Below are 26147 nucleotides of genomic sequence, written 5' to 3'. Positions count from 1 at the left end.
GAATTGGCAAGACGGTTTAGCAGTTAGTAACACTGGCTGCTCTTCCAAAGGACTGGGAGTTCAATATCCGGCACTCACAAGGCAGCCAACAACCATCAGCTTCGGGAGATTCAATGCCCTCTTCTGACCTCTACAGGCATAAGTTACACAAGCAGTACACAAACATGTATGCAGGTAAAGAAAAAACCCAGTGTCTGAAATTTTGAAAATAAACTTCTCTTCAGATATAGCCATGGTTTAGTAATGTTTACAGATAAGTTAACTGTAAAATTAGGTACTAATTTTTCTTTTAGGGGAGGGTGTATGTGTGTGAAATCCACCTTTCTATCATGACAGAACACGTGTGAGCAGTAATTAATTAGAACCCCTTCTTTAGGAACACTGTTCATGCCCTTAGGCTCAATCTGTAAGCCTATACAGCACTCACCCTGTGATCATCTGTGTTGTCATTGAAGAGATGAGAAACCAAAGATGCCTCAAAAACCTGGCATTGAAGGCTAAACTGTAGAGAAGCCTGAAAAGAAGAAAAACAGGACGAGTAAGAAATTATTCACTCAAATCATTACTTAGAAAAAAACAAGGCTATACAACTATAAAGACAGTACACGATTTAGAGAACTCATATTAATACTACAAAAGCTCACATCTGACATAGGTCCCATTGGTATAAAAAACAAAACAAAACAAAAAAAATCTAAAAAGATCCGTGTACCTCAACTGCAGGAAGGCCTGGCTCTCATCTACTGCCCTGAGACTGAGTCCAATATCTAGCAGCCCTGAGGATAAATGGCTGCTTTCACTCAAGCGTAGGCTGCCCTCTCCACAATATGGCTTACTAAAATACAGTAATATTTTGAATCTCAGCAGTTGAGAAGAAACACCAAGTATTCAAAGCCAGTCATGGCTACATGAGACCTTGTCTCATAAACTAACAAAACAAAAAACAAAAACAAACAACAAAAAAAATAAATTTTAAATCTAAAAATACAAATCCCATGTGAGATGAAACCAACAAAAAACACAGACTTATAATGATAGAAAAACATGTTGGTAAGACAGGAATTCAAATTATTTGAAACATGTTAGAACAAAGAAAATAACTGATTCAGTAAGCACAACAAAACACTGGTTTTTACAACGGAATTAAAGATTCAATAGGAATGATGATGTGATAAAGATTTACAGGCAGCACCATCAAGAGAAAAGAATGTTTACTTTAAATATCAACACAATAATCTCACACCCTTCCTATGGTTCCTCTGCTCCTGTCCCACACTGAGCCTAACATACAAAGCAAGAGGCGGAGAATCCAAATAACCATAAATCAGCGTGTGGCAGAGAAGCCCAGGGTTAATGCTGCCTTTCATGTCTTAGAACCAAACCACCTGCCCACAGACTTTTCAGATACCTCTTGTTCCTACTGTGGAAAAAATAGTAGTGTGTACCACAATTTATGCTAGTGTTTTAATTTATAATTTAGTTTTATTTAGTATTTTAATTATACAATAATTTATTAATTGACTAAATTTTGCAAGAGTGTTCATTTAAAAGCCCATAGGTGGGGTTGGAGAGGTGGTTCAGTGGTTAAGTACTTTACCATATACACCACATACAGACATTCAGTCAAAAATAAAATTTTGAGACTGGGAAGATGGTTCAGTGGGTAAGAGAACTGACTGCTCTTCCAGAGGTCCTGAGTTCAATTCCCAGCAACCACATGGTGGCTCACAATTACCCGAAATGAGATCTAATGCTCTCTTCTGGTGTGTCAGAAGACAGTTACATTGTACTCATATAAATAAAATAAATCTTAAAACAAACAAACAAACAAAAAACCATTGAAACCAGGGAAGAATATGGCCAGCCTGGTCTCCAAAGCAAGTTCTAGGACAACCAGGGCTCTGTTACACAGAGAAGCTCTGTCCCAAAAAGCCAAACAAACAAAAAGAATTCATGATCTCCCTCAGCAGATGCCTGAGAATTAGAATATTAAACCTGTTCACCAACACTGAACAATCACAAAATCTTGAAGTGGCAAGGCTCTATTAAGATTATCTGGCACAATTGCCCTTCACAACCTGCTTGTATCAGAAAGAAAAATCTTACCCATCTCAGTATTATAAACTTATAAAAATTTCTGTCAAAGGGTCAAAATGAAATGGTATCTACACTTGACTAACTCCACATTGAGAAACAACTGGGTGAGACTCAAAATTACACTGGGATATTTTAAAGAATCCTATAGAAGCAGTGAGAAATATCAAAACTTTGTATGTTGCCAGGCATGGAGGTTCATGCTTTTAATTCCAGAACTTGAGAGGTAGAAGCAAGTGGGTCTCTGAAAGTTTGAGGACAGGCTGGTGTACACAGAAAGTTCTAGACCAGCCAGGGATACATAGTAATGCGCTGTCTCAAAACAAACAAACAAACAAACAAACAAATTAAAAAATCCTTGAGACCAATTAAGCCTTTAAGCACATTGTCTCTTAGCACTATTATCCTCAAAAGGCCACTTTAAAAGACTACTAAATGAAAAAGATAAATTTAAAAAAGAGGTTGGGTATATGGTGGCTCATGCCTATAATTCTAACATCAGGGCAGAAGGCTTGACATCAAGTTTGATACCAGTCTAAGCTACACAGTGAGTTATAAGTCAGTCTGGGCTACAGTATGAGACTATGTTTCCAGAAAAGGAAATGGAAAAATTCATACTGTTGAAAATTAGAGCTAAATTAGGAATTAATCACACCTTGTATCTGAGATGTTACCATGCTTTCCAAAGGGCTAGTGAGATGACTCACTTGCCACTAAACCTGACAACCTGAGTTTAAACCCCAGGATCTACAAGCTGGAAAGAGAAATCTGACTCTTTGCTATAGGTTGTCTGTCTTTTTTCACAAGCACTATATTACCATACAATATATATTGCCAGTATCCCCAAATAAATAAGTAAGTAAACAAAAGGGAAAAAAAAAACCCACAAACTTTCTACATGAAAACATCCTAATGGGCATTATTTTTTTGTTTTATTTCTTTTAAATCAAAAATGATTCAATCAAGAATTTAAGTTACAATTTTAAAAAATTTTGAGTTTTATCTGAAAAGAAAAAAACAAAGTCAAAACAGAGATTAAACAAGGATTAAAGCATTAATCCTTGCTTTATGCTTACTTCACTTCATCCATTCAGAAATAATCAGAACTAATATCCTGCTGTTAAATATGCTTATGTATGCTTTTATACTAGATGTTCTTCCTAAACATCATTTTATAGCAATGCTACTAAGATTAACATCTTTCTGAAACACCATTTTAATGGCTACATAGTTCAAGTTATATTTAAGGTTAATTTTGAAATTCTTGAATTTATTCAATGGGGAATAATAAAACAAACTATTAGACATTTTAATTAAATTTCTAAATGTAATTTAGTTTAGGGATTTATTTCCAAGAGGTAAAGAAGTGACCTATTCTTTCTATGTACTGAGACAGATTATCGCATACTATATTCATTGTAACAACCTTGTATGCCCTGTAAGTTAATTAGGGAAAACCAACAATTTTATAAAGTCAGGTCAGTGCTTCTGGGACATATAAAAGCATGGAGATGAATACAGATGGGACAAGGCTTATACCCCAGGCATCTCTGGCCTCTTGAGAAGCCTCGTGGGCAGTCTCACAGAGTTTAGAAACATAGTACATCTGTAATCCTTCTTGTATGTAGGTGGAAATGCCATACTTTGCATTTTGCTGCTGAAGGTATCACTTCTTGGCAAAGAGATATTAAAATGAGATTCGTAACAATTCACCTCTGAGATAGGCAAATTCCTAATGTCCTGAGAAATAATAAAAAAATTTAAAACCATTCATTTTGAATAAGCTACTTAAAACGTTCACAGACAAACCAGAAGCTTAGGTATAGAAGAAAGTCTTTAAATACCCAGCTGTGTTAAATTGACAACTCAATACCAAACCCATAATCTGAACAGTTTCCCTTTGCAACCAATTGGCTTTCTTTTTATAAGATTAGTAGACTAAAAACACACTTTCCCATCCAAATTTGGCAAGTCACAGCTGAGCACTTGGGAGGCAGAGAAAAGAGTACTTTTGTGAGTTCCAGGCCAACCGGAGTTGCATGGGAATCTGCAAGCCTGGCTGGAGAACAAAACCCTAAGGGCTGAAAGATGGCTCAGATGTTAAAAGTACTTGCAGAGGACCTAAATTCAGATCCTAGCTCCAATTCCAGGGGATCAGATCCTTTTCTGGTTTCCATGGGCACCCTTCCCCCAAATAATTATAAACATAAATCAAGAGGAGTAAGCAGAAAAGGACAGTGTCTCAAACAATCAAAACATACACCCAGCCCCACCCCCCCCTTTAGTTGACTAGAGAGGTAGTGTTCACCACCCAGGTTATTGTCCATCCAACGATCCCAGGATTTACTACTTAACATTTTTATTTAATAAAAACTTTAAAGGAGGTGGCAATCCAAAATGACTCTGGTATACAATTCTTCCAAATTTACTTATGTTCATTTTTCATTTCTATTTCTATTAATTATTGTGTCTAACAATAAACTATTTGAAATTTGCTTAAACTCTATATGAATCCAAAATAGAATTGCTAATATGTTTAAAAGTTTATTAGTTTTGTATCATCTTCACTCATGAAATAGAATGCAAACTTTAAAGAATAAGGAGTTCACTAAACCTACTGATTATTCTGACAATATAATTTAAAAGACACAAAAAATAAAAGAAATAAAATGCCTCCAGTTATACTCTTACTGTTTTCTTTATAGTATTATTGTAGAAATGCTTATAAACTACACAACCAGTATATGATAATTAATGCTGCATATATAACAAAATGCAAAATATAGTTAGCAGTATAACTATTTACCCTAAATTATGAAAGGACAAGACGTGAACCTGTAACCCAAGAGCTAAAGAGTAGTCATTACCATGCAGTGTTTAGAAGTGTTAACAGTGTCGAGAAGACACAGGGCATATTACAATGATTAATAAACAAAAGATAAAATTAAGTGCACAGAGCGACAGAATCAAAGAAAATGAGCCAGTGATTAAGGGTGTTTAGGCAAAAGCATTCTGTAGGCAAAAGTAAAGTTAGAAAGGTAACTGATAATGCTTGAAGAAAAGATGATCCTGCAAGACAACAATGCAAAGAATGTGAAACTATCTTGAAAACAAATAGGATCCTCAGGTAAGCCTTACACCAGACTATGAAACTATTTCTGGTTTTGATAATCCATCTATCTAGCAAAAGATGGCCTAAAGACTTAAGTTCTGACAAAGTATGCTGACTCAATCTGCATAGGGCTCACGGAGGAAGATACATCCAACCTAATCCTTAGGGACAAGTGTGTTCAATGAGCTTCCTATGAGGAAGGGCTTGTTCTAATCTGCTGTCTGTGCACACAGACTACTCTGATTGAAGATTTGAGTTTACTTATGTACTTACACTGTGCAGTGGAGAGTAGTTCAAAGTTGGGGCACAGTGAAGTAAATGATGAGCCTATCCTTGTTCCTACTGTGATAAGGAAGAAAGCAAGTTTCTGAGAGATTGTATGGGATTCCTAGTGGACAGCTCAATTAAGTTACATATGACATGGATCTAGCAGTTCAATGAGATTTTCCAGCTCTATAGTTATTAATGAAAAAGAGAAATTTAAGAGCCAGAGTACCAGCTGAAGGAGAACTATAAAGGTAAACAGGAAAAGATGATTAGTAAAAACAGAAAAAAGAACCTGAGGAAAACTAAGCAAAAGAAGCAAACTACCACCAAAACGAATGAAAATATAGTATCTATGAAGGAGAGCATGTAAAAGAGGTCAGGACAATGTAAGGGGAACAGTCTTGAGTCCAGTCAAAGCAACCCTATTGTGCAGCAGGCCACTGTTCAAATGTTCTATACACTAAGGCAATGAGCCAGACTTTAGCAGAACAAAACCAAACTTCCCAATGCCAGACAGCACTCACTGAGACCTTTAATGAACTTACTAAGAACAAAGATAACTTGCATAATAGTATGCCACTCTTCTAGATCTGGTTTGCTTCTGCCCTCTGATGGGTGTTGCATTAATGTCAGGCTCTATAAAAGAGCATGGGTTGGGTTGGTAACTAGTGAATATAGCTGCCAGAAAGCTTCCCAAAGCTGTGTAAGCCCCCCTGAATCAGATCATTTTACACATCACGCTGCTCTGGTTGGAGTCGTTTTCTAGTCTGGGTACTAGCCTGATTCAGAAGCAGATACTTCCTGTATGTCTCCACAAGAAATACACACTAGGCCTATAAGACTATAGTTTGTTAAATGAGGCAGGCACGCTTGAGTAAGCTGATGGGGGGCCTGGTTGGCAACCTGGATATATCAAGAGAAGCAGCTGTGCAGACTGGATGGGCAGTGACATTCAAACAAAGGCCAGGAAGCTCTCATCTCAGTGCAGCACTTCTACAAACTTCCGTGCTGCTAGAAGTAGAAGGCTGGAGAACCTCATGTTTCTGCTGATACTGCCTCTCTAACTTTAGATCTCTGGACATTATGGTCCAACGCTACCTTTATAATTTAGTCAGATGGTATTTATTCATGTTTTAAAATAGCAAGGCCCAGTCTTCTGCAGTGGTGGCCACACCTTTAATTCTAGCACGAGACAGAGGCAGAGAAGCAGAGAGGCAGAGAGAGAGGCAGAGGCAGGAGGATCTCTGTAAGATTGAGGCCAGCCTGGACTATAGATTAAATTCCAGGACATCCCAGGGCTATACAGAGAATCCCGTCTCAAAGGAAAAGAAAATAGATGACCTGATAGCAAAACAGCATAAAACTAGAGTTAAAAGTTCTCCCTACCTCTGACACATTCCAGCTAGCTATCACTTTACTGAGTTTTTGTAGGTACAGTCAACCTCTTTATATAAACATAGAATAATACAGTAATCTTTTTCTTCAATTTTTTGCAGAACTGTGTCCTTATGTTCAGAATTGTAGCCTTTTTCTTCATAACCATGCTTGTCTCAGAAATCTCTACCAGTGTAAAAAGGTCCACCATAGCCTTTGCAATTGTGATGACCAATGCTAAATGGAAATTAAAGCCATCAATCCCAGCTCTGAAAATAGAAAATACTCAAAAAACAAACAAAACAACACCCCCGCACCCCCGAAAAAAAGATGGAAAGCAGTTGAAGTCCCTAAGTCCATTTGCTGTTTCACCAGCTGCAAAAAAATGATCTAAATTTAAAATTTACTTTAAAATGTAAAGCCGTCTTTTCTGTTATGTTTAAAACATAAAAAAGTCCTGACATAGTAGCTCCAAGGCACAGACTGTACTCATAGAACTGACCGAACACAGAAAGTGGCTTTACCCTTTAAACGCTTTCGGAATTATGCATAACCAAGGCATATGTCCAAAAATTACCAACCAAAGCAAGGTTTGTGTCCTAATCCAGGTGAGGAGCCTTTGGGTCTCACAACTTCTCTACTAAAATTGACTACAAGGAGTGAATGACTCCTATAGCAAAGAGCCCAGGTGACAGGCCCCATTTAAAAACTTACACTTTTTTTTTTTTTTGAAAAATCTCAAGCAAGTTTCTTTCCTTGTTTTTCTTTTCTTTTTGTTGTTGTTTTGAGACAGGGTTTCTCTGTATAGACTAGGATGGCCTTAAATTCACAGAGATCTATCTACCTCTGTCTGCCAAGTGCTAGGATTAAAGACATGCAGTACCACCACCACCAAATGCTAGATGTGTCTTAGATTTTTTTTTTTTTTTACCGACTATAGTAATTTGCCATAGGTGTCATGGACTAAAACACAATGAAAAAAATCTAAAAAGAAAATTCAACCTTCTGGCACTATGTACAAATCTAAATTTTAAAATGGATGTTGAGGTCTAAACACTCATATGCAAGACACTACTACAAGTAAAGTTAGCTGAACTAACTTGCTACTGTATCTCACACAGCTCCAGGAAGGATATATAATAATAAACGGTTCCAAAAAGAAACCACGATCTCATTTTTATAAAAGGTTTGGCAACTCTAATATCCTGTGTGCTCTTCTTTAAGAAAACAGATAAAGAGGCCACCGTTCACATTTCACGCATCACAGAGAGATGGCACGCTCCCCAACCTGTGCACACCACCCCAAGAGACCTGCCTGACTTTGGGCACCATCATTCGGTGCTGCACCATCAATGTGTGGCAGATAGAAGCCATCCTTGTGAAGACCTCTTCACTGGCCGAGTCCCTCCACACCAGGTTCAGCAGGGTGTTGGTTTGCTGCTTCGTATCTAGTTTTCTCAGACACTCTTCAGTAATATATGGGGCTGACACCCTGCCATCCTCCTAAAGACAACAGAAAAATGAGTCTGAGTGAGTGAAGTGCTACTGCAACTTGCCTACCCAGCTTTAGCAGGTATATGATAGTGCAGACCTTTAATCCCACTTGGGAGGCAGCATCAGGGAGATCTCCACAAAGTTTAGAGACAACCAGAACTACACAGTGAAATCCTATGTCCTTTCCTAAGCCCCTTAAAAAGTTATGTGTGGTGCCCCATACCTGTTTTTCCAGGTCTTAGGAGTCAGAAACAGGGTAAGTCTGTGCAAGTGCAAGGTCAGCCTGGGCTATATAGTGAGTTCTAGGTCAGCTAGCACTACAAACTGAGATCCTGTCTTTAAAAATATTTTGAAAAGGGGTTGGAGAGAGAAGTCTGTTAAAAGGACTGGCTGCTCTTTCAGAGGACCTGGGTTCAATTCCTAGCACCCACATGATGGTTCACAACTATCTGTAACTTCAGTCCTCAGGGCATAGAACACCTGCTTTTGACCTCTGAGGGCACTGGATCCATGTGGTACACAGACAGACATGTAGGCAAAAGAACCCAAACAAACAAACAAGGCAGCTAAAAAATCTGGCCCAGAAATGAATGGTTCTTGGCTTATTTATAATTGAACGATTAGTTCTCAACCTAAATGTGATGAGTATAGGAAGAAAGAATGATCTCTAGGACAGGAGAAAGAGAAGAGGAATCAAAGTATAAAACTTGTAAGAGTCCCCACCCCACTTCCAGTTATTGTGTACTATGGGGAAGGGAAGACCTAAAGTGAACTATCAGTTTCCATGTATAATTTCCATGTATCTTTTCCCATACATGAAAACAGTAACAAAACAAGTATTAAAGACCAGTAAGGCAGGAAACTTATATATGCTTATGTTCCTAAATTTTGGCCTCGGCCTACTGGAAGAGCTTTCTGTAACAAAGCCTATACCTACATCTTAGCAGATAGGAAACAGACTGTATTCAATGTTACTTCCTCAGCCTCTCAGAGGGAGCTGATGGTGGTGATGCAATGCTGAGGAAGCTACTTGAGCTGCAAGTACAACATTTACTTCTCTTACTTCCATTGGAAACCTGAGCCACTCAGGTTGATTTTGGATTGGAATTAGATTTAGAAATACGGTTTTAAAGGGTCAGGGGCCGACCAGTTTAGCTTAACAGGCTGCTTGCTCCCCTGGCTGTAGAACTAAGACTGAGAAGCTAGAAGAGTACATCTAGTACAGTGGCTTACAGGGCTGTTGGGTTGGTCAGTCTCCTCATTATCGTCCTCAGAGTCACTGGTGGAATCAGGATGGCCTGTACCAGTGGGTGAAGCAGGTAGCTGAGAGAGGAAGGTCTGAAGCACTCGCAGATAAACCAGGAGACCATCCTCAGAGAGTGCTCCTTTGAAAGACAATCAGCATGTTACTTCAGACAGTTTGGCATCACTTTCTTCATCCAGAAAACAGACCTTACTGTTTTAATCATATTCAAACTGCTGTAATTATGCAATGTATTTTATTTTTGTCTCCAGGAACCTAAGACTCAAAGCACCAGCAGGATCTCTGGTCACTCCTGTAAGCTCCTTCTGGAAAACACCCACTGATTTCTTGCTAGAAGTTACTGAAGGCTTAAAAAACCTAAAGGTGGGGCTACTACCTAGACAGTTAAAGTGATGAACATGCTAGACTCTTAATTTTAAGGTGAAGCCCAGCTTCTATGGAGAGGTGATTAGAAGGGCTACTAAAACTAGAACAAGGTTCTGAGCCCTGTGCAAGTGTTTAAGCTCCACAGAGGCCCCTCAGATCTTGACTAGTATATCCTCACTGCTGTTGTCGGTTGTAATATAATGCTCAACGTGCTTCTCAGACTCAGATAGTTTACTAACCTACGAGGTTGGAGGAAGGGGTTGTAGGAACCCCAATTTTTATTACTTGGTCAGGAGGAACACAGGTAACAACTCATTTTGTGCATCAAAGTCTAAAGTGCAGGCAGTTTCATGAGACTCAGCCTAAACTTTTCGTATATGTCCCTCTCTCTAAACAGCCTCAGCAACCAAACTTCTGAGGGTTGAAGGGATAACCGACATCTTGCATTGTGGTCACAGAAATGCGTCATATAAACTAGAAAAACACCCTGAATTTTCAAGAGTTCTACCAATTTGTGAAATTCTTGCTAAAATGACTCAGCTGCTCAGCTGCCTTTACAGGAGTTAGGAGAGATATATCTTATATTTCATACCTAAATAATTCTCGCCAACAGTTAAAACAAAATAGAAGAGCCATGGCACTCCACTACACCGTTTTGAACTTTGACTCTCAAGTAACAACAATGCATTGAGAAAGGGCTCATAAGGGAATACAGTTTGTGCATCTGCAAAGGCCGGAATGACGAAATGAAAAATTTGATCGGTAAAAGGTGCTCCCAGAAACTCCTCTGTGAAGGCTGAGAAAACTTGATGCCTGGAAAAGAAAAGGGATTTCAAGAGAATCAACATAGTCTACCCATCAAATCAATCACAGGTAAAAAAATCATTTCCCCATGTCTTTCTAAGTAAATCATCTATATTCTAAATCAATAAAGCAAATCATTCAGTAGAGGCTAGAATCTGATTTATATCTTCTCTATTAAGATAAATTTTTCCCTATGACAGGTTCTAAAGAACAGGAAATAAATAACCAGATCATCAGAATTAAAATTTATGTCAGATACAGGTAAGACAGAGAAAAGTATACTACATACTGTGAGCCATGACATACTAATAAAATATCTAACTGCCCAGTAATTGTTCACCCACCTTGAGGCTTCAGGACAGGAGCTATACGTAAAGTGCAATGGTTTTAGGACATTCTCCAGCAAAATTTTTGCTATAGGAACTCGAGATAAATCAGAATATTCAATACTTGATGGAAGCTTGCTATTAATCAACAAGTAGAGAGATCTATAATATCCTAAAAGAAAGTGGAAATTGTCTTTATTACAATAGAGAAATACTTAAGAAATTTAAGCACATTTATTTTGGGAGGTCTAGGGAACAATGTAGAAAGAATCTGTTCTTCTGCCTTGTTGAACCCAGAAATTGAATTCAGATCATCAAGTTTTTGGCAGAAAGTACCTTTACCCACTGAGCTATCTCAACTGTTAGCACCAATTTTAAATGTCTTTATAAGGTTAGATGGGTAAAAAGAGGAGGAAGGGACAGTCTCATTTTGTAGTTCAGTCTGGAATCAAATTCACAACATCCTCCTTCTTCAGTCTCCCGAGTGCTACCATGACAGGGGTGAACCACCACATCCTGCCACCCTTATTTTGCTGAGACCTGAATGACACATAAACTCCCACGCTCACTGCTCAGTTAACTACTAAAAGTGAATTAACTGTACTTTTTCTTTTTTTAGTTTTAAGATTAACTTATTTTATGTCTATGAGTACACTGTAGCTGTCTTCAGACACACCTGAAGAGGACATCAGATCCTATTACAGATGGTTGTGAGCCACCATGTGGTTGCTGGGAATTGAACTCAGGACCTCTGGAAGAACAGTCAGTGCTCTTAACCACTGAGACATCTTTCCAGACCTTAACTGTACTTCTTAATGTCTGGGTGGCTATCATAAGACTGTCTCAAAAATCAAAACCAAAAAGAGAATGGTTCAGAGCCACTCCAATCCTGCCTGGTACACACTGATCACCAGTGGAATCACAAGCAAGCCTGGGGAGGGGTCAGTTTTACTGTAAAACTGAACTAATCTTTATGAAAAATGGTGTAAAACTTTGTGTATATTAAGCACAGTAGCGAAGGGCATGTCTAGAGTGCTGTATCAGAATACACAGTATCGCTGAGTATGAAGCTCCAATGTACAGAACAGTAACACCATACAGTAATTTTTTAAAACAATTGAAAAAAAGCTATGCCACTACACACAATAGAAGGGGCAGTTTTGGTGGAAGATTTTTAAATCATTTTTTATTTTTAGAAATATCTCCAAGAAGGCACAGCTCGTGGTTATCCTCCTAATAGTTTTAGAAAACAGGAAAAGTAAAATTCGCATCAAATGCTTATCCTGAACTGAACATATATCAGTTCATTCAAGCTCACTGCCATGATCAATCTACTTCCTAGAAAACCAAACTCTATAAATTTCACTATAGTTTTTACTGCATCAGTACTTTTCTGAAATTTTTAATAAGCCAAGTTTTGGACTGTTTATATTTACTAAGCTAAGCAAACAGTAAAAATGTGCAGTTTTAATCTATATCGGCTAGAGTGTATGTATATCAAAGCAAACTTTATCATACTTTTAAAAGTAACTCAACTTCTAAGAACAAACAACCAGCTCCTTTTAGGATTAATGGATGAACTTGTTTGTTTTTTCTAAAACAAAGAATAATTAAGTAGAGACAGTGAAAACGCTTCTGCATTTTCAGAGGCTGCTGTCACTCACCGGCACACACAGCTTCTATTCTGACGATCGTAGTATCTTGATCAGAGCAGTACCATTCCTCAAGAGCACACAAACCTGGCCATGCCTCCACAATGATGCCCACCTCCACAGGTCTGCCTCCCCACTTACCACTGTGAACCATGTAGTGCAAAATTTGTTCAATCACTGACACCACATAGCTAGAATCTTGTAAAACAGGCAAGTATGTATTCTCAGATGTAAACACCTCAAGCATTCGCATTGGAAGTGCAACATTCAAACTGTCATCACTACAGTTTTGCAGCAACCTGTAAAACCAAATTCAAACACTTACTAGAAAGCCGGGGTTGGCAGTTTCCCTGACTCCTCCAGGATGAGATTGTGAGCCATTGCGCCACTGCCAGGGTCTCTGAAAACAGGCAGGGCTCATGAAACTATGTTCATGATTTCTCCTTAATTAAGCAATTCTTCCTTCTGTCACATCATGGTTAATTCCTCAAGACCAGGTAAGATTTTTTTTTCCCAACTGCTACATTCAATCTGTTTAATCTATTTTTCTCTGTGGATGATCCTGCCACTCCACACTCCACTGCTACATCAGACTAAGGGTGCCAATGAGGGAAAAATTAATACCTGAGATAGCTCTAAACCAGCTCCTAGGAGCAGAGCCATGGCTCCCACCAAGTACCAAACAGTACTTGCAAGTATTAAACAAGTACAAAGCAAAGGTTTCACTCAGGAAGAGAAAGCAGACACAAACAATTCAGTCCTATCAAGGCTGACGTTATCCTATTCATTTAAATGGCTCTACTGAAAACTCACATGTATTTTCAACTCTGCTTCACCAGAACCCTAGGCCTCACCACTGCCTGTTCTGATTATCCTGTAGCCCCTACCTTTCAGATTCACCCCCACTACACTGCAGTCATCTGCAGCACATCACTGAAGCACATAGTGGAGGAAGTGTTGGAGGGTGCAGTTCTGGGTGTAGATAGAAATGGTGCTCTGTAATTACAGATTCTGTCTGTGATTCTAATGCAGGAACCTGAGAAAGGAATGAGCATTTCACCCGGTGCCCACTGCTGAGATGCTACTGGGCCCATCAACCCAGGTGCCTGGCCTCTCTGCATTTAGGCAACAACAATCTTTACCATTTTCACAGATTAATCATAATATTGCTGTTTGTAGAACCATCCTTTTTTCTCGAACTGCATGTGGAAGTATCTGGGGACTAAAAGCACATAGTGGTGCACACCTTTATTAACTCTAGGGCCACCCTGATCTATATAGTCAGTCTCAAAAAAACAAGCCAATGAAAAAGAACTGCTGACTTAAGACAATAGGAAATGAGCACCTGGTACAACATTTTTTTTTCTACTTTTATATTGACAATTTTAGGAGAAAATTTCCTTTGACTCCCTACTTGTTCATATAAAGGCAAGATGCTTAAAAATCTGCAATGGCTCTGACCTCTGATCTCCTCACCACCACCTTCCCATTAGGCTACCTCATATCTGCTCTTATCTTTTTAAATCCCCCCAATACTTACTAACATCTACATCTTCCTACAAAGGTATCTACACTGTACTAAGGTAGGAAAGACTGCTTAAGATTCAAGGCCAGCCTGGGCTGAAACAAACAAACCAACCAACCAACCAACCAAATAGAAAACCATAGCTAGAGGACAGCTCGTAGGAAAACTGATTTGGGGCTAGAGAGATGACTCAGTGGGTATTAGTGCTGGCCTCTCTTCCAGAAGACTGGGGTTCAGTTCCAAGTATACACATGATAGCTCACCTCTATAAGTAAGCCCAGTTACAAGAGATCTCACATCCTTTTCTGGTCTCTGTGTACACCAGGGATGTGTGTGTGTGTGTATGTATGTGTGGTACACACATCAAAACACCCATACACATTAAAAAAACAAACAAACAAATAAACAAAAAACCTGCTTCCTAAAGCATGTAAACCCTAAAGATATCTCACACATTCTTTAACTTTCCAACTATGACAAAACTTACCTGCAACACAGGCTCATCAACCTCTTTATTTGAAATAAGCATGTCAGTCTCTCTGATCCATCCAATTGCTTGACAAACAGAGAGCTGTGTTTAATTAAGTTCTGATAAAGCCATATCTGTAAGAGTACAACATAAAAATACAACCATTTACTCTATAAACATTTGCTTGCTTATTCAGATAATACTAAAAATGTATTTACATAGTTTCCACACTTAAATCTAATCGAAACTTGATAAGGAACAAGTTCTCTAAGTCAAGATATTCTTAGCATGACATCAATATTAATTTGCATTATTATGTTAGTCTCTAAACAAAGAATACACAATGCTCACTCTACTTGAAACAATAATTTACATGCAAAAGTAAGTAATCCACCAGAAGAACACTTGGAAAATATAGAACTAATCTGAAGTTGCCTAAACTCCTGCCCTTCCTGTGTGTAGGCCTGCAGTTTCTTTCAGCATCCTTTCTTTTGGTTTTCTTTCTCTAACTCCATGTATAACTTTTTGGGGTTTTGTTGTTTTTTTATTATACACACTGATTTTCTAAAGGGAAATTTATCCCACATACTCCTCATGAGAAGGCAATCAATCACATGGCCTCAGTCCAAGGACAATCACATAACTGAGTTGGTCTGAGGTGTCCACTCTTTTAGAGACAATTACTGCCCTGTGAGTTTGGTAAAGTAGAATGTCAGATTCTGACAATGTGTTTACAAGGCTTGCCTGTAACCAGTGCTCACGTGGCTACCACAAATGATTCTGAAAACTCTTATATATTTATAGTGCTGGGATCACAGGCATTCATCACCACATCTGGTTAAAACTCACTTTTCTTTTATGAACTGTGTTTTGACAACATTTTTCTCTACTCGGGATTTGCTTTACATGTGCCTGGGGTTTCACAGCCAGCTTCTAAAGCAGATCTGATCACATCACAGAATAGTCCTCATACACAAAGGTACTCTGGAGAAATTCCGAACACCTTCACGTTTTCTGCTCCTTGGCAATGTTTGTTTGTTTTTATCAAACTAATAAAATTTATTTTAAAATATACAACTCACAATATTAACTTTTTTTTTTTTGGGGGGGGGGGGGTTTCGAGACAGGGTTTCTCTGTGTAGCCCTGGCTGTCGTGGAACTCACTTTGTAGACCAGGCTGGCCTCGAACTCAGAAATCCGCCTGTCTCTGCCTCCCGAGTGCTGGGATTAAAGGCGTGTGCCACCACGCCTGGCTAACATTTTTTTTAAGTCATAAAAATAATTTATAATAGATAAATGCCTCTTAAATATACACAATGTCTTCTGAAGCTAAAAATAATATGCACTCAACCAGTTTTTAAAATCTAATTGGAACATTTAACATGATAGAAGTAGAAAAAAATCTCTTATGACGTCCTTTATGAAAAGAAAACGTTCCATCTCCAAGCGAGAATACACAGTGTAACTGTGGCTTTATAGAAGGGTAGTGTTCCTTCTGTTTCTATTTTGTGGAATAGTTTGAAGAGTATTGGTATTAGGTCTTCTTTGAAGGTCTGATAGAATTCTGCACTAAATACATTTGGTCCTGGGCTTTTGTTGGCTGGGAGACTTTTAATGACTGCTTCTATTTTTTTTTTTAAGCGGTTATAGAACTGTTTAGACGGTTTATCTGATTCGGATTTAACTTAGGTATTTGGTATCTGTCTAAAAAACTGTCCACTTCATCCAGATTTTCCAGTTTTGTTGAATATAGGCTTTTGTAGTAGGATCTGATGATTTTTTGAATTTCCTGTTTGTTATATCTCCCTTTGCATTTCTGATTTTGTTAATTAGGATACTGTCTCTGTTAGTCTGGCTAAGGGTTCATCTATCTTGTTGATTTTCTCAAAGAACCAGCTCCTGGTTTGGTTGATTCTTTGTACAGTTCTGTTTCTGCTTGGCTGATTTTAGCTCTGTGTTTATTTCCTGCTGCCTACTCTTCTTGGGTGTATTTGCTTCTTTTTGTTCTAGACCTTTCAGGTGTGCTGTTAAGCTCCAAGTGTATGCCCTCTCTAGTTTCTTTTTGGAGGCATTCAGAGCTGAGTTTTCCTCTTAGCACTACTTTCATTGTATACCATAACTTTGGGTATGTTGTGGCTTCATTTTCATTAAACTCTAAAAAGTCTTTAATTTCTTTATTTCTTCCTTGATCAAGTTATCATTGAGTAGGGCACTGTTCAGCTTTCATGCATATGTGAGCTTTCTGTTGTTTTTGTTGCTATTGAAGACTAGCCTTATTCCGTGGTGATCTGATAGGATGCATGAGATTATTTCAATCTTCTTGTATCTGTTGAGGCCTGTCTTATGGTCAGTTTTGGAGAAGGTACCATGAGGTGCTGAAGGTACATTCTTTTGTTTTAGGATGAAATGTTCTATAGATTTCTGTTAAATCCATTTGGTCCATTAACTTCTGTTAGTTTCACTGTGTCTCTGTTTAGTTTGTTACCATGATGTACTGGCTAGTTTTGTGTCAACACAGCTGGAGTTATCACAGAGAATGGAGCTTCAGTTGAGGAAATGTCTCCATGAGATCCAGCTGTGGGGCATTTTCTCAATTAGTAATCAAGGGTTTCAGGCCCCTTGTGGGTGGGACCATCTCTGGGCTGGTAGTCTTGGTTCTAGAAGAGAGCAGGCTGAGCAAGCCAGGGAAAGCAAGCCAGTAAAGAACATCCCTCCCATGGCCTCTGCATCAGCTCCTGCTCCTTGACCTGCTTGAGTTCGAATCCTGACTTCTTTCAGCGATGAACAGCAATGTGGAAATGTAAGCTGAATAAACCCTTTCCTCCCCAACTGCTTCTTGGTCATGATGTTTGTGTAGGAATAGAAACCCTGACTAAGACACATGATCTGTCCATTGATGAGAGTGGAGTGTTAAATTCTCCCACTTTTACTGTGTGAGGTGCAATGTGTGCCTTGAACTTTAGTAAGGTTTCTTTCTTTCTTTCTTTTTTTTTTTTTTTTTGAGACTGGGTTTCTCTGTGTAGCCCTTGCTGTCCTTGAGCTCAGAAATCCACCTGCCTCTGCCTCCCAAGTGCTGGGATTAAAGGCATGTGCCACCACGGCCCTGCAAGGTTTCTTTTATGAACGTGGCTGCCCTTGCATTAGGAGCACAGACGTAAAGAATTTAGAGTTCTTCTTGGTGATTTTTCCTTTGATGAATATGAAGTGTCTTTCCTTATCTTTTTTGATAACTTCTGGTTGAAAGTTGATTTTACTCGACATCAGAATGGCTACTCCAGCTTGTTTCCTGGGACCACTTGCTTGGAAAATCGATTTCCAGCCTGTTACTCTGAGGTTGTGTCTGTCTTTGTCACTGAGGTGCATTTCCTGTATGCAGCAAAATGCTGGGTCCTGATTACATATCCAGTCTATTATTCTATGTCTTTTTATTGGGGGAATTGAGTCCATTGATGTTAAGAGATATTAAGGGACAGTGATTGTTGCTTCCTGCCATTCTTGATGTTATTTTTATGTTTGTGTGGCTATCTTCTTTTGAGTTTGTTGAAAGAAGATTATTTTCTTGCTTTTTCTAGGGTGTAGTTTCTACCCTTGTGTTTGCGTTTTCTATTATCCCTTGTAGTGCTGGATTTGTGGAAAGATATTATGTAAATTTGTTTTTGTCATGGAATATTTTGTTTCTCCATCTATGGTAATTAAGAATTTTGCTGGGTATAGTAGTCTGGGTTGGCATTTGTGTTCTCTTAGGGTCTGTATAACATTTACTCAGGATCTTCTGGCTTTCATAGTCTCTGGTGAAAAGTCTGGTGTAATTCTGATAGGTTTGCACCATGTTACTTGACCTTTTTCCCTTACTGCTTTTAATATTCTTTCTTTGTTTTGTGCATTTGTTGTTTTTACTATTATGTGACAGGAGGAATTTCTTTAATGGTCCAATCTATTTGGAGTTTTGTAGGCCTCTTGTATGTTTATGGGCATCTCTTTCTTTAGGATAGGGAAGTTTTTTTCTATAATTTTGTTGAAGATATTTACAGGCCCTTTAAGTTGGGAATCTTCACTCTCTTCTATACCTATTATCCTTAGGTTTGGTCTTCTCATTGTGTCCTGGATTTCCTGGATGTTTTGGGTTAGGACCTTTTTGCATTTTGCATTTTCTTTGACTATGGTATCTTCTGCACTTGAGATTCTCTTCTATCTCTTATATTCTGTTGGTGATGCTTGACATCTATGACTCTTGATCTCTTTCCTAGGTTTTTGATCTCCAGGGTTGTCTCCCTTTGTTATTTCTTTATTATTTCTATTTCCATTTTTAGATCCTGGAAGGTTTTGTTCAACTCCTTCACCTGTTTGGTTGTGTTTTCCTGTAATTCTTTAAGGGATTTTTGTGTTTCCTCTTTAAGGGCCTCTAGCTGTTTACCTGTGTTCTCCTGCATTTCTTTAAGGGGGTTATTTATGTCCTTCTTAAAATCCTTTATCATCATGATGAGATGAGATTTTAAATCAGAGTCTTAAGTTTCTGGTGTGTTGGGGTATCCAAGGGATCGCTGTGATTGGAGAACTGGTTTCTGATGATTCCAAATAGCCTTGTTTTCTATTGGTTATGTTCTTGCCCTTGCCTCTCGCCATCTGGTTATCTGTGGTATTAGCTGGTCTTGCTGTCTCTGACTGTGGCTTGTCCCTCCTGTAAGCCTAAGTGTCAGCACTCCTGGGAGACCAGTTCTCTCTGGGAGGAATTTGGGTATGGAGAGCTGTGGCACAGGGTCAGCTCCGGGTACAGAAGGATCCTGTCCCTGGCTGTTCCTTGGTTCCTGTGTACTAACTGCTCTGGGCGGGTCTCTCTTGGGCCAGGAATTTGAGTAGAAGTGGTGGTCTTACCTGTGCTCACAGGTGTGTTGGCACTCCTGGGAGACAAGGTCTCTCCTGACGGTATTTGGGTATAGAGCGCTGTGGCACAGGATCAGCTCTGGGCACAGATGGAAACTGGCTTGGCAGTCTTTCTATGGCCTGCTACTATGCCTTTTATTCTTCTTCTCCTGGACTTCACACAGGAGTTCAGATAGCTGCCCAGAAGCAAAGTCTTGAATAGTGGGTATATTAACTGACACTTACCGTTCCCTTTTCTCTTTTTAAATATTTATTTATTTCATGTGTATGGTTCTTCTGTATGTGTCTCTGCGCCTGAAGCCCTTGGATCCCTGGGACCAGAGTTAGATATTGTTGAGGCAACATGGCTGCTGGGAATCGAATTATGGTTCTCTGGAAGAACATTCAATACTCTCAACCACTGAGCCATCTCTCCAGCCCCTGTTGTACTTTTCTTTGTAAGCTTCAGTTATACAAAGTTCTTTCATGCCCCAGCCTAGCTCAAGTTTGGGCTGCAGAGCTAGGTCTATAGCCAAATTCTAGTAAAGCAGCCCTTTGCCTTGCTCCACGTGGGGGCTCTGCCTCACAGTTTTCATTGTATATCCCCTTTTAATGCAATTTGGAAAATTCAATTACAGATAAATAAAAATGTCTAACCTAACAATTATACGCAAATATCACACTATTTCCTAGGGCAAATGGAACATAAGGTTGTTTTTTTGTTTTGTTTTACTGTTGTTTTGTTTTGAGATGTCTAATGTGGTCCAGGCTAGCATTGAACTCTTGATCCTCCTGTTTCCATAGCTCAAGTGCTGGGATTACAGATAAGAACCATCACACCTAACTGTAAGTTAAAAACACAATTCACTGACACAATGTTCTCTATCTCTCATTAGCAGTAACAAAAGCCTAAGATATTTTAGAGAAATGGGTTACAATGTTTTAAAAGAGATGCTATATTTAAAAGCAGATAGTTAAGTATTACTATATATGCACACAATCAATATTGAGGGTGCACCACACAGCAGCTGGACAAAGAGAGAGGCTGATGTACAGAAGAAAGTAGGGCACACTAACAGAATGTTGGCATACCCTTATTAGCATTTAAAAGCTCCATAATAAAGAAATCAATTAAGAATGTATATGGACTTTTAAAAGTAAAACACATCAACACAGAGGTCATCTGTTACAGATGGACAAAAAAAGGAAAAGCTCACAAATGCTTAGACTCAAGGAGAGGTTACCTGGCTTCCTGATCAGATGCTCACCATTTCTACCCCACAAATAGGAGATAGAAAATAGGTAAACAAAGCTTAGTAAAAAGCAAAATGTATTTATACTCACCAAACGCTTGGAGTCTTCACTCTGCTTGTAAAAGAACAGAAGCTGCCTTACCAGGAGGGTAAGGTTGGGACCATCAGCAAGGCAGAAGGTACCCCCAGGCTGAGCCGAGTCAGTGCACTGGTCAAATGCGCTTCTTTGGATGAAGTACTGGAAGTACAGAAGTCATGTGTCAGCATAGCTCTACTCTATAGTTCTCAGGATAGAACTATGCACTGAGTGTTTTATAGGCATGATGGCCAACAATTAGTTAAAGATGAAAAACAAGCTAGTAAGAGGCAGGCGGATTTCTGAGTTCGAGGCCAGCCTGGTCTACAAAGTGAATTCCAGGACAGCCAGGGCTACACAGAGAAACCCTGTCTTGAAAAACCAAGCAAAAAAAAAAAACAGCTAGTAACAAAAACTCCTAACTTGGGATGCTTCGAAGATCCAAAATGTCTACCAACAAAACCATTCCTCTCTTCTTCGCAATCACCAGATGTCTACTTAAAATTTCCTAAAAACTCAGCTACTCTTAAGTTTTTTTTTTTTAAATACAATTAGCCGGGCGTGGTGGGCACACCTTTAATCCCAGCACTTGGGAGGCGGAGGCAGGCGGATTTCTGAGTTCAAGGCCAGCCTGGTCTACAAAGTGAGCTCCAGGACAGCCAGGGCTACACAGAGAAACCCTGTCTCAGAAAAACCAAAAAATAAAAAATAAATAAAAAAATAAAAATAAAAAAATACAATTATTTATTAAGAAAATACTATTAACACTAAATTTTATTTTTAAAAAAGGCATGCAAAAATTCATACAAGACAAATACCATTTATACAAAATAATACAATATTTAAAATAAGTTCTTATGTGGCCTTCTAATTCCATTTTTTTCCCCTTGAAATAAATCTTGGTTTATTTTTCTTTCCTTTTCCTCCTTCTCCTTGTTTGTTTGTTTTGTTGTTTGAGAGAAGATAGCCTTTAGCTTTCCTGGAACTCACTATATATACCAGGCTAGCCTTGAACTCACAAAGATCTGCCCATCTCTGTGTCTGCCTCCCCAATGCTAGGACTAGAGGAGTGTACCACCATAACCAATTCATTTTTCTTAATTTTGTTTACTTTCTACATGTGTGGGGGTATTTTTGTATTATGCCATGTTAATGTGAAGGCTGGAGGAGCTGGTTGTCTCCTTCTAACATGTGAGTCATGGAGACTGAACTCAGGTTGTCAAGGTTAGCCACCAACCAAGTGCTACCTGATGAGCCATCTCTCCTGCCCACTCCTCAGTTTTAAGAACAAACTTACTTGTTGTTTTCTGTCTCTATAGCCTCGGATAAAAGATTGGATTATTACTGCATTTTTCAATCTTCGCCTTTCTTCCTGAATAATGGGGGGAGGAAAGAAGCAGCAATTGGTTAGAATCAGTAAAAAATGACATTTAGTTAAGGTTTTTTTTTGTAATTAGCTATATGATCCATAAACTATAAAATTCATTCTTTTAAGTGCACCACTCTCTGAACATATATTTTAATGATTCATTTTTATTATTATTTTTGTTTGTTTGTACATAGGGCCTCTCTTTGTAGTCCTGGTGGTCCTTGAACTCACAAAGATTCTTGTGTCTTGGGGCTGAAGAGATGGCTCAACAGTTAAGAGCCCTGACTGCTCTTCCAGAGGTGCTGAGTTCAATTCCCAGCAACTACATGGTGGCTCACAATCATCCATAATGAGATCTGATGCTTCTGGTGAGTCTGAGGACAGCTACAGTGTACTCATCACATATATAAAATGAATAAAATCTTAAAAAAAAAAAAAAGTTCTCCTATCTTTTTGCCTCCCAAGTGCTGCGATTAAAGGCATGAGCCACTATGCCCAACATTTTTATTTTTTAATATTATATGTCTGTGCCTGTGTGAGTATGTGCATTTCAGTCAGTACAGGTATTCTCAGAGGCCAGAAGCACAGGATCCCTTGAGGCTGTGGTTACAAGTGGTTGTAAGTTGCCCAACATGGGTACTGGGAATTCTTGAACACTGAGCCATTTCTCAATCCCACCATCATTGAATATATTTCTAATGCACTAAGAATTATGTAGCTATTATCAACCATCTTTGTTTGTTTTGCTTTGTTTTTTGAAACAGGGTTTCTCCATGTAGCCCTGGCTATTCCAAAACTCAGTAGACAAGGCTAGCCTTGAACTTAGAAATCTGCCTGCCAATGCCTCCTGAGAGCTGGGATTAAAGGTGTGCACCACTAACATCTGGCACTGTATTTTATTTCAGGGCATTTCATTATTCCCTTACCTATTTTAGCCATTACCCCTCATTCCTTGCCCAGACCTCCAAGCCATTATTCATATGTTTCTCAATAGATTTTCCTAGCCTGTGCATCTCATACAATGGAATTACTCAATCTATAGTCTTCTCTCTGATATTTTTTATTTGGCATGGTGTTTTCAATATTTATACACTCTGTAACATGTGCCAGCACATCATTCCTTTTTATAGCCAAATAACATTTCATTATATACACTTCTCATATTCTGTTTATCTGTTGTTCATCAGTTGGTAGGCAATTGCTCTGTTTCCACAGTGGGTTATTATGAACAGTCCTGCTATAAACACTAAGTCTGCCTGTTTTGAAAGATAACATAGGCTTGCATATCTTGAGCACAAACCTAGGAGTGAAATTAACATTTCTATGACAATGTTTTCTAAGACAGCTATCACCATTTTACAATCCCATCACAAATATAAGAAAAAACACAGAGAAAAGAACATAGGGAGCGGAGTGTCAGACACTACAGAACTTCCTTAGCCAGTGGGAAACAACAACAAGTAAATAAATACCTTTCCTGGTATCAACTGAGAGTGACTTATCCTATGAAACTGGTTGGTGATCTGTCCTAATTGGACGTAAGAAATGTTGCTGTGAGGACAGACCTCACAGATAAATATCCTAGCCAAAAACGTCAAGAGTGATGAGACTGGAAATTTGTTTCTGCTACTAGGAATGTTCTTCCTTCAGCCTGCACAGCAGCAACCTCTAGGCCTTCAGTATCATACCCACACTGCCATTTTCTCAGTGCCCATCAATCTCAGCTTCAGTGAGTAGCCATGACTTATGACTCTACAGTCTTAACAACCCTCAATAACATCTTAGTCCTTGGTGTTACATGACTACCACAGAATTATCTGTCTTGTTTACCATCAGTATCTCCAGCAAACACTACAGTACCTAACCATCCACAAGTTTTCAGACATCTACTAAATGCAGGAATGAGTTGTTGAAATAACAAGACCCAGGGCAGTGGTGGAAGCAGGCAGATCTAGGAATTCTAGGACAGTCAGGGCTACAAAGACCCATGCCAAGACTACAAAGAGAGACCCTGTTTCATAAATAAATAAATAAATAAATAAATAATAAGTAAAATACAAGACCTAAAACTCTTATCTAGAAGAGCAAGAAAATGGAGTTTGAAACCAGCCTAGGCTATACAGCTAGGCTGGCAGGAAGGACTTAAAAACAGGAATTAAAAAACAAAGAAACAAAACAAAAACAAGAAAAAGAATGTCATTAGATCTTCCTATCTTTTTCATCAATAGCTAAGGCAAATGTCTTAAAGTTCAGTTTTCTCCTTATATGGAGAAATATGAGCAATATACATTAAGCCTTTCTAGACCTTCTAGAAACCTTGTAAGCAAAAAAAAAAAAAAAAAAGAACCAAAATCCTACATTTCTCCACCCAGAATCCAAAGCTGTTGCAAAAGATAAACATACATAGCATATGTACATGTACATGTAAAGCAAAGCTTTACAATAACTACAGAGAGTATGCCTATATAGAGTAATAGAGAGTAATCAAACCATTACCTCTCTCTTGCGTCTTTCTTCCTGAGTGCGATGTAAAAGAGAAGCCTTTTCTTCCTAAATTCAAAGATAGACAATATTAGGATAATTTTAAGCCTGAAAACATCATCAAAGATTACAGAATGTGCTGGTCCAAAAAGGATTCCCAAAAATCTACTTTAAAGTTAACACTCCCCATTTTTGCTGGCATATGGAGAATCACATATGCAAACAAGCACTGTAAAGTCAGCATATATGATGACATACAAACACATTATATAGAACTAAGCTTCTTCATCAATATATAAAGCTAAAAGAAACTATAGTTCCATAGTTTATAGAAAACTTCAAATAAAAGCCTTTATCTACCACACGTCCAAAGGCCATACAATTTGCTTTAAACTCACTAAAGGATTCCCCAATTTTACTAAAAGTTGTTTTGAAATTGGCATTTTAAACTCTTTAGACAAAGAAAAGCTAGAAAAATAGTATAGCTATCAAAAGCTGTTCTCTTTCAAACTGAGCTCCCTAATCTGAATATGCCTTTTCCACTTTTCTATACAACCAGACTCTCAACAGACTCTCACAAGTTCAGCATTAAAGCCACAAGCTTTTGACTAGTGGACTTTATCTGCTCTCAAACCACACTCAACATCCCTCACAGCACTTGGTTTCCCCCTACCAACACTCATCCGTTACGATTCCTGTCTTGAATGTATGTATTAATCATGTCTATATTTAGTTTCCAACATTCTCTCATGCTTCAAGTGACATTATACAATGACAGTCATTATATTTCAATTCATAAAACCAGGTCTATTACCATGACTCCAAACTTATAAAAATAACTAATAAAGGGGGGGGGGGAATACAGCCTTCACTACAACTACTCAATAGACACACAGCAGGCCATCAATTCCAGTTTAGAACAACCCAGAAGACACAATGTGACTATTCTGGTAGTCTTACCAAGACAAAGTACATGCATTTATTTGAAAAGGCCTTATATCTCTATGGTGAAATATGTACACTTGTAATAAACACATCAAATAAAATACATTACTTTTAAAATTACATTTTAAACCAGACAATGGCCCATAATCTGAGCTACTCAAGAGGGTAAATTCAAAGCAAGCCTGGGTAATTAACTTAGTGAGAATTCATCTTAATAAATAAATAAATAAATAAATAGTTTGGTGGGGCCAGCTGGAGATATATATCTTACTGCCATTAAAACATGTATTAAGCCCCCAGTTCAAATTCCAGTAATAACAAAATAAACTTAATTATTAACATTGTTTCTTTAGAGATTTTCTAATTTAGTGAAATTCTTTTTTTTCTTTTCTTCTTCTTTTTTTCTTTTATTAGAT

General features: G+C 38.4%; 1 protein-coding gene across 1 annotated transcript in view; it reads right to left on the bottom strand.

Moving 5' to 3' along the window:
- Positions 1–26147, bottom strand: part of Ube3c (ubiquitin protein ligase E3C) — a 107194-nt gene that overhangs the window by 63278 nt on the left and 17769 nt on the right. The window contains exons 2-11 of the mRNA XM_021162266.3: positions 24802–24855; positions 22234–22308; positions 20952–21098; positions 14766–14881; positions 12895–13052; positions 11120–11273; positions 10564–10784; positions 9575–9726; positions 8163–8350; positions 428–514 (exon numbers count right to left, since the gene is read on the bottom strand). Coding sequence (XP_021017925.1) covers positions 428–514; positions 8163–8350; positions 9575–9726; positions 10564–10784; positions 11120–11273; positions 12895–13052; positions 14766–14881; positions 20952–21098; positions 22234–22308; positions 24802–24855 — 1352 coding nt within the window. The remainder of the gene's footprint in view (positions 1–427; positions 515–8162; positions 8351–9574; positions 9727–10563; positions 10785–11119; positions 11274–12894; positions 13053–14765; positions 14882–20951; positions 21099–22233; positions 22309–24801; positions 24856–26147) is intronic.

The sequence above is a fragment of the Mus caroli genome, unplaced genomic scaffold, assembly GCF_978045245.1.
Source record: "Mus caroli unplaced genomic scaffold, Mus_caroli_1 scaffold_4, whole genome shotgun sequence".
NCBI lineage: Eukaryota > Metazoa > Chordata > Mammalia > Rodentia > Muridae > Mus > Mus caroli.
Note: the sequence above shows the minus strand (reverse complement) of the source record. Positions and strands in the feature narration are given on the sequence as shown.